A 12,830-nucleotide genomic window follows, 5' to 3' on the forward strand; every position below is an offset into this window, starting at 1 on the left:
CGAGTGGCATCTGGTTGCCCCTGCCCAGATCATGGGGGTCACCCTCAGAGGGTCCTGGCCCACTGGTCCCCTCCTTACTCTTCCCGCTGCTCTTCGGCATTGGCCAGTTGGCCGCTAATGAAGACCCGGACTTTACAGCGGCTCCAACGCTTCCGGCGCGTCAGCAGATATGGGATGAGCAGGGTCAGCCCTGGATGGGGGAGAGAGGATTAGCAAGATGGGCTGGCCAAGATCTAGTGCATTAAACTGGGGGGTGGAAATCAGGATTCCTGGGTTTTATCCAGCCCTGGCAGAGTGGGCTCGAGCAGGGCTGGCTAGAAGCCAGGACTCCTGGCTTCCTCCTTGCCCCGACGTTCTGAACTGTTTCCCTCTGGATAACATGGGGGTCACAGCACCCAGTGCCAGGGTGTGGTGAATACTGGTGTCCAGATGGGGTCAAGTGAGGCAGAGGCAGGGGGGAGTTATAGAGGATGTGGCTAAATTGCAGTTGGCAATGGGGCATGTGATGGTTTGGTCAGCCCAGTGAGTAACACCTCTGTCCTCATGATGAGCTGAAGGCAAGAAATGAGATGCCTGCCCAGGATCAGCGCAGGCCGGGGAGAGCTCAGAAGCCTCCTCCAGTGCTTGCAGGAACGGGGGGGCAGGGGGTGTCTGGGGGACCAGCTCCCCCTGGGGAGAGGTCCCGGCTGCCCAGCACTGCGTGTCTCCCCGGCCTGGGCTAGCACCGCCTGCAAGCACAGCACAGCCCTTGCGCACGACCAGCTGCATGCTGCACAGTGTTGTGCCGAGGCAGTGGGACCAGCCTGGCTCGTGGAGAGTCCTGGCGGGCTGGGCGGCCGGGGAGAGTCCCGAGCAGGGACCAGGCATCCCCATTCGAGGAGCCAGAAATAGGACACTGGCCGCAACCGGCCCCTGGTCAAGGGGCTGGCTGGGGTTGAGCTGCGCCACGCACCCCCGTCATCGAAGAGCCAGTACACATCCAGACATTTCTTCTTCTGGTTGCTCTGGAAGAGGGTCTCCATGTGCTCGTCTGCCCCAACCACCCTGACAGCGCTGCCTGTGGGGAGAGGGGTTGGGAGGGCTGGGAAAGGGGGACAGGAGCTCCAGTAGGCCCCTGCACCCCCCTAGGACAGCCCCCCTCATCCCCAGCTCCACCCCTAACACACATGCCCCCCTCTCAGCCCCGCGACCCATGCCCACCACCCTTCGGCCCTGTGCCGGTACCTGTGCTGGCTGACGACTCCCGGCGCTGCCTGTCCCACTGCAGCGCTGCCTCGGCGTCCTGAAACATGGGGTTCACTGGAGAAGAAGAGGGGGTTAGAGCCATGGGGCCCTCAGCCCAGTCTGTAGGGGGACGGAGCCTCTCCTGGCCTGGCAAAGACTGGCTTTTGGGGAGGGAGTAGGGGAAATCTTGCCCCTGCCCACCTGTGCTGAAGGGAATGGGCCTGGCTCTGTGTGCATATGTGTGCGTGTAGTCCTTGATCCCCACTTGTGTTCCTGGCTGTCCTAGCCTGACACGGCCCCGCTGCTGCCATATTTGTGCTGGCCTTGTGGTGTTTTTCTGACGGGTTTTTTTTTTCTGCTGGATGTGTTACGCCGGCTCCCCGCACTGCAGGAGTCAGGCCAGGTAAAGCCCTCTTCCGCACCCCCGATGCCAGCTTAGCTACCTCAGTGTACCTCAGTGTTGCTATGCCAGCAAAGCTACATGGCAGAAGCTCCATGGCATAGTCTGGATCCGTGTCATGACCAGGGCCACAAGGGGAGTCTGTGGCAGAGGAGTGTGTTGAGCCCAGATCTCACCCCAGTGCCCCTAAGCACTGGGCAGTGTTCACCATCTCTTGAGCAGCATCCTCCCCAGCTCTTCCAGCGACGCACTCACCATAGGCCCGCACTGTCCGAGACACATCGATCCCCTCCTTCATCCTGAGCACGCAGACTCCGGCCCGGCAGTCGAATGCATCACTGGGAGGGGCAGACCAGGGTTACAGGGACAGCAGCACTGTCAGGGCCCCAAAGGGCCTATAATGCACTTCCCCTGTGTTCAAAGGCAGAGCTCCTAGTTCTGTTTCAGGGCAGGGGGCAACTCTCCGCGTCCCCAGAATAACCCCGATCCACTTAGGGATTCCCTCCCTCGATGCCCCCCACCTGGGCCCAATACCTCTCCCTCCCCCCTGGACACCCCTGGTCTTGCTGCCCAAGGGGCCTTGCTATGAGCTTGCCCCCTCATCTGCCCAACCCTGACTCCCCTCTGTCCACCTCCCCCAAGTCAGCCCTTACTGGATGATGGCCACGTAACGCTGTAAGTTTTGGGGCGAGTCCGTCTGCCAGTTCTGTTTGTAGCCCAGCACGACTGTGTTTGGCTTGAGACGCCCTAGACCCGAGACCTGGGGAGGAGATGGGGGGGACACTGCCGGTCAGCTCAGGGCGATGGGGGGAGTAGGACACCGACAGCAGCACGGCACAGGTCTCTGCCCCGCTCCTTCCGGCTGGGGCAGGGCGCTCGCACCTGCATGAGGCTCCGGGCGCCGCTGCGCAGGTCCTCTGCCGTGATGACGGCGTAGAAGGAGCGCACCTTGCGTGCATTCAGCCACTTGATGTGCTCATCCGAGTCATTGACCGCAGGGACGTCCTGTGGCTGGGGACAGGCAAGGGTGGGCATGAGGGGTCGAGTGCCAGGCCCCTGCCCCCTCCCGCACAGCCCCAGCCAGCGCCGTACTCACCTCGGCCACATTGCCGCAAATCATGAGGCTGACGCCTTTGGTGAAAGCACTAACGAAATCCACCAGGGCTGGGCGGAAGTTGGGGGGGCCTGTCAGCACGAGGCACTGGGGTCTGGAAGAAACAGGGGGCTTAGCAAATCCAGAGATACTACAGGGCCTGCATTAGGTCCCAGCCCCCTCACTCTTAACCTGCAAGACCCCACTGAAAGCTTCAGATGCGGTCGGTGCCTCAAACACCGCGATGACATGTGCAGGCTCTAGAGGAAGCCTAAACTATGACGGGCTTGCACTGCAACCGTACGCGATAGCACAAAAAGGGAGCGTCAACCTGTGGGTCCCACCTAGGTGACACTTTCCAAGTCCACGTGGCAACTCATTCAGTTCCAGTAAGAAAAAAAAGTCATTGAAACAAAGAAATGTGAATAAAACCAAACGGGGAACCCCTATTGCAATGCTACAGGAGTAACCTTGAACAAGCCATGGGCAGGAACGGCCCTCTGTCCGTCTGGAGTCTGCCCAGCTGGTGGGAATCTGCATTATGTTGTGGGGGTAGCGAGGTAGGCATTGACATGTTTGTTCTTGGGCTTTTCAAGTGCGACAATAACAGTTCGGGCTGTACATTTGTCTCTTGCCTCTCTTCTGCGTTGTGATCATTAAGGAAACCATAACTGTACCTTACCTTTTGTGTTTCAAGGGTGAGTCATTAAGGGAATTGTAGCTGTACCTAAATTTTGTGTCTATGCTTGCAAAAGAGATCCTGATCATAGACAGGATGCAGTCTTGTCTCTAAAGGCTGGAAGGTCCTGGGTTTTTGGTAACACCGCTGTCCACCCAGAGCAGAGAGAGAACCTGGAGGTCCTGGCTCTCAGTACCCCCCACCTCTAATCCACCATGCTTGACAGCGGGCTTACCGGAAGTTTTTGACATGGTCTTCTACTTCCGTTAGGCTGACAGAGTAGGAAAGTGCCATGTTGTATGTCCCAGCCTGCACAGAGGAGCCCCAGTTGACAGCTGCGGTGGGATGAGGAAGAGGATGCAGAAGAAAGATCAGGAGGTCCCACACCTACATCTCTCCTTCTAGTGGGAGAGCACGTCTGAAGCAGCGAATGGAAAGGTCTGTATATCCCACAGAGGATTCCTGCAGCCCTGCTGCTCTCGTGTCATGCTCCCCCTTGCTCCCTGATGTGACTGTCAATTCTCCCCTTTAACGTCCTACTTCGCTTTCCATATTTCAGACCCACCCAGCAGCGAGAGAGAAAGGGGCTGGGAGGCACCTCCTTACCTGGCTTCTTGTAGCTGACATAGGCCACGCTGACGAGGATGATTCCTACCACAATGAGGGCTGCCCACCAAGTCAGCAGGAACATGATGACCACGGAAATCACAGCACCAAAGAGGGCGCTCCATTTGCTGAAGTAGCGGAAGGTGGGTCGCCAGCCTAGGGTTGAGGGGGGTGATGATATGCACTCGCAGGGATTTGTAGCATGGCACACTCATCGGACACACCCATCCCCATTCAGCTCCATCCACCTCCTGCAACACTGAGCACTCCCAGCTCACTAGGGCCAGTAGGTTAAAGGCTTTGTTCAGCTTGGCTCCACTCTGCCCTTCCAACTCAGCCCATCCCTTCTAGCCCATTGTATTCAGCCCAATCCCACTCTACCCATCCCAACCCATCCAACTCAGTGTATCCAGCCTGACTCCACTGCACATAACCCAGCGCTCCAACCCAACTCTACCCTCCCCTCCCCATATCCACCTCAACACCCTCCTATTCAGCACAACCCTTCCACACGTATGTGGTCAAACAACTCTGTCCGCCCCAGCCTAGCCCTTGCAAACCAAACCAGTTCTTCCAATAAAACCCAACACTACCTTGCACAGCCTAGCTCCTTCATCTCATCCCACTCTACCCTGCTCTATCCTTCCTTCCAGCTCCACTCAGCTCCTACTGTACCCGGCCCTGCTGTCCCAATCCAGCTCAACTCCCTCATGCAAACTTACTCCACCCCACGCAGCCAATCCATCTTGCTGAACTTATCCAACCCAAACTGATCCTACCCAGCCCAGTTCTAGCAAAGCAACTCAATTCCTCTAACACAACCCACTCCACTCCCAAGCCAGCTCCACTTCTCCACTAACCCCACTCTCCTATGCAGTCTGATCCAACTTAGCTTATTCAAGGCAAATCTGCCCTGTCAAACCCAACCCTTACAAGGCAACATGATTCCTGAGTAAGCCCCATCCTTGCGCCTCAGACTATGCAACCCTTTCTACTCTACCTAGAGCAGCTCCTCCAACTCGCACCATGCGACCCAGCCCTTCCACATCAGCTTCTCCAACTCAGCCCTTTCAGTAGCGTACTGTACCTGGTGAGTTGGTAATGGTGGCATGGAAGCAACTGAAGTTGATGAGAGCATAAGAGCAGAGGAAGAAGTTGGAGATGATGGGGGCAATGGTGTTCAGCTCAGCTGTGGATGCAATAAAAAGAGATATTAAATGTGGTGGCCCACTCCCAAGCTATGTGGCATGGTCTCCTTCTACTCATTCCCAGGGCAGGGTCATGATCCCACTCACCAATTAGGATGAAGGCAATGGCCAGAACGAAAGTCAATGCATAGCCCCGGAATGGCTCGTTGTTCTTGCCATAGCCTTTGGCAAAGAAGCCGATGAAAGGGTAGAGCCTGTCCTGACAGAGGCACTGCAGACAGGAAAGGGCAGGAGTGAGCGGGGCGTGCCACAAGAGGAGAGAGCTGGTTTACCGAATGATCCTGGGAGGTATGGTAGCATGCGTGTGGGGGGAGAGGGGAGATGGAAGGGAGGGGCTGGGAGAAAGACATGCATTTGGGCTCTAATGATGCCAGCAGGGGTTAGTGTTTGGCGTGATAGTGGGGTGCTGGCACATGAGGGGGTTATGGAGGATGTTCAGATATTAGTGGGGAATTTCTGAGGGTCTCTCTAGGGTACTGCAGTACTCTGGGGTCCATGGATGCGGGGGTGTCCAGATCAGTTGCCACAAAGGTGTTGTTGGGGTGGGGAGATCTTAGGGATTCTTGTGGTGTCAGCTGAGGATTTAGGAGTGGTTGTGACACTGGGATTTCAGTCATAGATGGTGCTGGCAGGGCTGTCGATGACTGCAGGGTGTGATTGCACATGGGTGTGCCAGTGGAGGTATGCACAGTGTGTAGCAGCTGTTGTGATGCTGCGCCCTTCCACTTCCAGCGCTCTCCCCAACGCACCTGGAAAACCTTGGGGGCAGAGACGAGGCAGGCTAGGGCTGAGGAGAGGGTGGCAGCAAAGATCCCAGCTGTGATGAGGGGACTGAAGCCAGACACCATACTCATGGTCTGGGGAGAGAAAGGTCCCACTGTAAGTCCCAGCTGAGAGAGGCATCCCATCCCAGCCTGCGAGATCCTATAGCCACCTTCTCCCCTGGTTCCCATGGTCTACCATCAACTCCCAGTCCCCCCTGCTCAGGGCTGACAGCTTCCACAGGCTCTCCCTCTCAACACCGAGCCCTCCTATAGTCCTTCCTCCTCAGATGAGTCCCCACCCCAGGCCCGCACCCTCCCCGAGCCCCCCACTCCCCTCGGGAGGTCTTGCCCCCATCCTCCAGAGTACCTGGTAGTTGTTGGCCAGACCATATTCACAGGTCCCAGTCTGGGTGCATGAGCTGAAGTTCCAGCCATAGTGGCAGCCCAGGCCCAGGCAGTCACCTGTGGCATTGAGGAAGCCCAGGGTGTCATTCATGCTTCCAGATGCATCACGCAGGACACAGGAACCTGGAAGGAAATGGGGAAGATGAACCCTCCCAGGTCAGGACGTGCCTCGTGCTAAGCCCCCAGCCCCACTGCTCCCGCAGCACAGTGCCCTCTCATGTCGGCTAGACCCCCTCCTCTGCCCTGTTCCCACACCACGGCATCACCTATGGTCGCGGAGACAGCCAAGTAGGAGAGTGTTGTCCAGAAGATGGCTAGCAGGGTTCCTTTGGGGATAGCCACAGCGGGGTCCTGCAAACAGGGACAACAGTCAGGGCTGGGCAGCAATTGTACCCCACGGTGCTGCAGGCCAGTTCTTCCACCTGACCCTGGTGGGCCTGGGAGGGGCCTGGCTGCCCACCTTGAGGTCTCCAGAGATGTTGGCCCCAGCCAAGATGCCAGTGGCGGAAGGGAAGAAGATGGAGAACATGCCGAAGAAGCTGCTTGACTCTCCCCGCCAGTCTGGCCCAAGATTTTCCACGAAGATATCCCCTGTGGACAGCGGGGAGCAGAGGGTGAGTCCCGCAGCGGGGATGGGGCTGTTGGAGCCAGCATCCAGAGGAGGGACATGCCACTGCTCCTTACCTTTGTAGCTGAAGTAGCCTTTGGACATCTTCTCCTCAGTAGCGGGCAGCAGGGTTCCCACAAAGTAGTTGATAAAGGATACCATGATGACAAAAAAGAAGACGACTTGGGCCTGCAAGTGGGCGTGGAGAAGAGATGCGAACCCAAGACTCCTGGCTCCCATCACTACCTGGGCAAACCACGAGGCTCCCCTCCCACAGCCGGTAACGCAGCCCAGGAGTGCAGACGCCCAGCCCCCTGCTGCAACTCGCTAGAGCCCAGTCCCCGCCCAGGACCAAGGGCAGGATCCAGGCATCCTGGGCACCCTCATACCTTGGCTTCCCACTCCATGCCAGCCAGCGCAATGCCCATCAGCACAGTCACCGTGATGACTCCCACAATCCGGATATCGTTTATAGGATCTGTCATCACCACGTCAAACTCCTAGGGGGTCACATAGAGATGGAGGTTAGCAGGAAGGAGCCTGGCAGAGGAGTGAGAGGCAAAGGGTCAGGGACTGAGTGTAGGGAAGGAGCCATGGGGCAGAGGAAGAACTGGGATAGCAAAGAAGGGGAGAATTAGAGTTAGAGCTAGGACTAAGGTTCGTGCTAGGATTGAGAAGTCAGTGTTGGATTGAGATTCAAATCAGGATAGGGCCAGAGTTTATGTGATGATAAGGGCTGGGATTAGGGATTGGGTTAGATCTGGGGCTCCTTCTCCCATGGGAGTTAGATTGAGGGCTCAGGTTAGGATCAGGGTTAGAGCTGGGGTAAGGGTAGGGTAAGTATGAGGCTTGTGTTATGTTTATGGTTAGGACTGGGGCTCGAGTTTGGACTAGAGAAGGGCTAGAAATGGAGTGATGAATGATCTTTTGGTGTGGCATTACATTTGGATAGGGTTAGGATTAGGTGTAGTGTCAGCATTAGGTTTAGCATCAGGTTTGGAGTGATCGTTAGGGTCAGGCGACAGGCCAGTGTGGGGGCTGGAGTGACACTTAGTCACAGAAAGGCTTAGACGTGGGCTAGGGCTGAAATAATAGGGTTAGGTTTGGAAGGAAGACTAGGGCTAAATTTAGGGTTAGGTCTGGACTGATGGTTAGAGCCTGGGTTGGGTTTCAGGTCAGGTCTTGCTTTGAACTGATGGTTAAAGTTAGCATTTGGGTCATGGGATGGAATGATGCCTAGGATTTAGGGTTCAGGTTGCAGCAATCAGTAGGGCAGGGCTGGGGATAAGCTTAGGGTTGCTGCAGTCACTAGTTCTGTGCTTAGGACAAGGTTGTGCTGGGGCCCCTCTTACCAGCAGCAAGTCACGCACGGTCTCGGCAAACCCCACAACGTGCATGGCCACAGCCACGGCATTGGCGAAGGAAAAGAGAAGCCCGATAGGGCCTCCCAGCTCAGGACCCAGGCTGCGTGAGATCAGGAAATAGGTGCCTCCTGTGCTTGAACAGACAGAGAGTCAGGCTTGCTCAGCAGGGTGGGATCCAACTCTTGACTTGGTGCAGCCGTAAGGTGAGCCCTAGAGACTGTGTGTGTGTGTGTGCATGCATGTGTATGCATGTGCGCACACGTATGCATATTCACATGGGCCTGCTATTAAGCTGAACTACCTGCTTCCAGCATGGAGCGCTCGCTTGGCTTCCAGCTCATCCTGCCTCCATATGTTGCAACCAGTCCAGCCCCCACTGACCCCACCACAGCACCAGCCCTCCCCGCCACGGCCAAACTGGGGACTGTGGTTTGCTGTCCTGCCATGGCTGTGCTGGTAGCAGGGTGCATGGAGCCACACAACTCACCTGCCTTGACCTTGCCATTGGTAGAGATGGCCGAGATGGAGAGCCCAGTGACAGTAGTGACCAACGCCGACATGAGGATGATCAGCCAAGTCAGCCCTGTGGGGGTGGGAGTCAATCAGTGGTGAAAGCCGGAGGATGCGCCTGCTCCTTGCTGCCTCTCCACCCCTCTGGGTGGGCTCCCACCCCCGTCCCTCCTCTCCCAGCTCCCTGGCTGCAGGGAAGCAAGCCCCATTACCGATTCCAGCCTGAGCCGTGATCCAAGGCAGCCGGAGGTAGAGGATCACACCCCAGATGTTCAGCATGCACCGGACCTGGGGAGAGAAACCAGAAAAGAGCAGATGATGGGAGCCCAGAGTCTGGCCCGCTCCCCAACTGGCCCCACGCCCCCCTCAGAGGGGAAAAGCTCCCTTTACCATCACGCCAGTGACCCAACCAAACCGGACAGGCTCTGCCACAGAGGCTGCTGCCTCTGGATCATCGTCCGTTGCCTTCGAGTTGGGGACTCCAGGGTCCGGGACTTCAGGGAAAACCTCTCCATTTTCCTGGGCACAGATGGAAAGCAGGGTTAGAGCCACCCGGCAGACCCTCCCCGCTCTGCCCCCAGCACAGCTCCTTTAACGGTGTCACCCTGTCCTGCACACCTTGCAGCACTGATCCCAGCTAACCTGCCCGCCCCTCCTTCCCTCACCTCCAGCAGAAGCACAGTGCCCACCTTGCTCCCCGCAGCACCGTGCCCCCCCACCCTGAGCCCACTCCCCACATCCTGCCCCTACCGCATTGCGCAGCACTTCCAGGGAGGGGCGGCTCTTGCGGGCTCGTCCCGGCAGCACCGAGTGCGCATAAAACTCATAGCAGGGGCTGGCATCAATGGTGGTCTCGTAGTCCGGGGGCGCCGACAAGGAACCCCCTTCTTCTGACTGGCCTGAGCCCCCCGGGGCTGGAGGCTGGGGGCCACTGTCCTCTCCCCTGCTGGGTTTCTTGGCCGGCCTGGTCTGGAGCCTCCTCACCTTGAACCGCCCCAAGGCCATGACAGTTTTATAGGCTGGAGAGTCCATGGTGGAGCAGGGGGGTGAGTCACGGGGTCCTTCTGCTTGGAGCAGGGAGGGTCAGGAGGGAGTTACACGCGCAGGCACGAGGAGCAGGATCCAGTCCCCCCAGCCGGCACACACACACGGGCACACAAGCATGCACATGTACGGGCGTATAGCAGCCGCCTGTAAAACCGAGGCACGGACTCCACCCTGGAGGCAGCAGTGAAGTCAGGGCCAGAGCCGAGGGCGGATCCCAGGATCCCCAGCCCGCTAGTGCTCATTTCTCTCCCGGGACTGGGGGTAGGGCCCAGCACCCCTGCTCTAACCTGCCAGACCCCACTGTCCGCCAGAGCGAGACATGCTGGGGAACAAAGCCCTGGCTGCACTGATCTGTTCAGGGAGAGGAGTGGCGCCTCGTGGCTGCAGGTGGGGGAAGAGAGGTGGGAGCCGGGATGCTGGGGCTTGATCACTGTGTCCAGAAGCTGAGTGGGCGTCTGGGGGACAGTGGGGTCTGTCTGCTTTGGAAGAGGAGCAGGGTCTGGTGGGCTGGGGCTGGGAGTCCCTCCAGAAGGGGAGAAGACAGGGTGGTTGCCTGTCCATCCGTCTGTACCGTCTCAGGTGCCCAGGTACCTGCTCTGCAGCTGCCTTCCACGTCCTGCCGTGGCCAGTTCACTCCTTCGTTCTCCCTCTGCCTGCCAGTGTCCTGCTTTATATGGGGCCCTGGCTAGGAGTCCGGGCCAGGCCCTCCAGAACCGGCCCAGGCAGCCCCTGGCCGGCCCCACCAACCTGCTCCTCATCCCATCCCCACTCCTCCAAACAGAAACTTTCCAGCAGGAAAGATCCCCCCTCCTCATTGCCATGCTGTTTGCTCAGCTTATCTCCCCTGCGTTCTTTCCACTGGGCTTGAATCATCCCAGTTTCGCCGGGGAGGGGCGGGGGGGCAGGGGAGGAGTGTGGAAAATAGCAGGGGCAGGGCAGGTAGTAATCCCTGTACTCCTCCCCGCCTGGGCAACCCACAGGCCTCTAGGTGAAAGTGGGGGTCCAGGGCTGGTCAAGAGGCCAAGGGGAATTGGTCACAGGGGACTATTGTGGAGTGGTGTGACTCCACACACACACATACACACACACACACACACACACACACACACCTTCCAGCAGGGGTCAACAGGGACATACATGTCTGCACATTTGCACACCTGGAACAGGGCTCTCCCCTTCCAGCAGGGGGCAGCTTATGCACATGTACATGCACACACACGCTCACATGCACACTCCCTTTTGACTAGTCAAACAATGAGCATACATCCAGGGTTTGTTCCCATCCTGAACCTGGGGAGAGCCCAGGAGTTCTGTGGCTGTAGTTTGATCTTTTGTGCAAAGAGAACGCTGGGCACATTTGCATGTGCGGGCGAGCGTGCGAGTGTGCGTGCACACATGCATGCACACTGACCCCTGCTGGAAGGAATGACCCCTGTTAGGAGCATGCTGCTCATCCCCAGGGGGATCCTATCTCGCCCAGGGCTGCTCTCAGGGCAGGGCAGCTGAGTGCTGTGCCTGTGGTTGTCCTCAGGCTGGTTGCCCAGCCACAGCCCCTGCACAGCATCATATATTCATGCCAATAGAAATAGCTGCCCAGCCACAGCCCCTGCACAGCACTGTATATTCATGCCAATAGAAATAGTTTTGCAACCAGACAACTCCAGTCTTGTATCTGAAGCTGGCCAGGAGAGAAACCTCCCAGGGTAGATTGGGATTGGGGTTGGAAGTCCTTGCATATCTGCACGCCTGTCCTTCCAGCCTCTTCCCAAGTACATGCTACCCATCTGTCCACCTACATAGCCCATTTGTCTGTCTGTCCATCCCTCCAACCAGCCTCGATCTCCATCCACACCTCCCACACATACGTCTACTCATTCATCCATCCAGCCAGCCAGCCGCTAACTTAAATCTCCCCTCTTCCATCCCTTCACTAGCTCAGCAAACCCCATGCACCTCCATATAAATATGACAACTTCTCCCTCTCTGTTTCTCTCTCTGCCCCTTCCTCCATCTTCTTTCTCCTTGTATTTCCTCCCCCTTTCTCCCCCCACTCCCCCTTGCAAGAAGCCCGCCCCGTTCTTTTGTTCCATTCCTGGAAAAACCAACATCAACAAAACTTTTCTGACTTGACCTGGGGAAATCCCCTCCCCCCTGGACCTGCCCCAACTGCAGGAGGGTGAACCAGGATCTCTGCCAGGAGTCCTGATCCACTCCTACCCACCGCCGTCCCTGCTTAGACCCCATCCCCGTCTGTAACAGGGAAGCACACCTGGCCCCCCAGGCACCCCCATCCCCAAAGGGTCACACTCCTCTCTCACAGCAGGGCTTGGACCTCAGTACTCCTGGCTCCCAGCCCGGCTTGCTTTCACCCTGCCTGCCTTCCCGTCCCAGAGGCAGAACCCAAGTGTCCTGCTTCGCAGCCCCCCAGCTCTGAACCCATGAAACCCCGCTCCCTTCCCAGAGCTGGGGCACAACCCGGGAGTCCCGGCTCATAGTGCCCCTTGCTTGAACCCCATGCAGAGCCAGCACTGGCAGCCAAGAGTCTTGTCTCCCAGGTCCCCTGGTTCAAGCCAACTAGACCCTACTCTCTTCCCAGAGCTGGGGAGTGAAGCCAGGAGTCATAGGCGCCCTCCCCTCTCACCCCTGGCCTAAACAGGAGACCCACTGCCCCAGCATTAGCTTCCCAGACTCACCTTCGGGTCCATCAAGATCTGGCTCTCGGCACTTGGCTCCTCCTTCCCCTTGCTCCTGGTCTTCACTTGGCTCCTTTGCTCTGTGCAACTTCTTCTCACTGCCATTCGCCATCCCTTTGGGCACTAATTCCTTCCCTTTCTCCCCGTTTCGTCCCTGCCAAACTGTCCCTGTCTTCCATTCACACTGATCTGCCCTCTTCTTTTTTTTCCCTTTTTATTTCCGTCTGTCC

General features: G+C 57.7%; 2 protein-coding genes across 2 annotated transcripts in view; one reads left to right on the forward strand and one right to left on the reverse strand.

Annotated features, from left to right (window-relative positions):
- The window catches only part of SLC12A3 (solute carrier family 12 member 3), a 15,155-nt gene extending 5,105 nt beyond the window's left edge, over positions 1–10,050 (reverse strand). The window contains exons 1-22 of the mRNA XM_019550687.1: positions 9,611–10,050; positions 9,251–9,379; positions 9,073–9,148; positions 8,838–8,933; positions 8,339–8,478; positions 7,376–7,486; positions 7,064–7,175; positions 6,840–6,970; positions 6,646–6,730; positions 6,342–6,502; positions 5,960–6,067; positions 5,298–5,421; positions 5,090–5,191; positions 4,003–4,158; positions 3,632–3,731; positions 2,721–2,832; positions 2,507–2,635; positions 2,278–2,384; positions 1,880–1,962; positions 1,225–1,299; positions 698–1,057; positions 79–190 (exon numbers count right to left, since the gene is read on the reverse strand). Coding sequence (XP_019406232.1) covers positions 79–190; positions 698–1,057; positions 1,225–1,299; positions 1,880–1,962; positions 2,278–2,384; positions 2,507–2,635; positions 2,721–2,832; positions 3,632–3,731; positions 4,003–4,158; positions 5,090–5,191; positions 5,298–5,421; positions 5,960–6,067; positions 6,342–6,502; positions 6,646–6,730; positions 6,840–6,970; positions 7,064–7,175; positions 7,376–7,486; positions 8,339–8,478; positions 8,838–8,933; positions 9,073–9,148; positions 9,251–9,379; positions 9,611–9,892 — 2,891 coding nt within the window. The 5' untranslated portion in view covers positions 9,893–10,050. The remainder of the gene's footprint in view (positions 1–78; positions 191–697; positions 1,058–1,224; positions 1,300–1,879; positions 1,963–2,277; positions 2,385–2,506; positions 2,636–2,720; positions 2,833–3,631; positions 3,732–4,002; positions 4,159–5,089; positions 5,192–5,297; positions 5,422–5,959; positions 6,068–6,341; positions 6,503–6,645; positions 6,731–6,839; positions 6,971–7,063; positions 7,176–7,375; positions 7,487–8,338; positions 8,479–8,837; positions 8,934–9,072; positions 9,149–9,250; positions 9,380–9,610) is intronic.
- KLHL33 (kelch like family member 33) overlaps positions 4,060–12,830 on the forward strand; it is a 13,844-nt gene continuing 5,073 nt past the window's right edge. Inside the window, 1 exon segment of the mRNA XM_019550689.1 lies at positions 4,060–4,145. The gene's annotated coding sequence lies outside the window, so the exon portion shown is untranslated.

This window comes from Crocodylus porosus, unplaced genomic scaffold (genome assembly GCF_001723895.1).
Source record: "Crocodylus porosus isolate Cpor-Errol unplaced genomic scaffold, CroPor_comp1, whole genome shotgun sequence".
Lineage (NCBI taxonomy): Eukaryota > Metazoa > Chordata > Crocodylia > Crocodylidae > Crocodylus > Crocodylus porosus.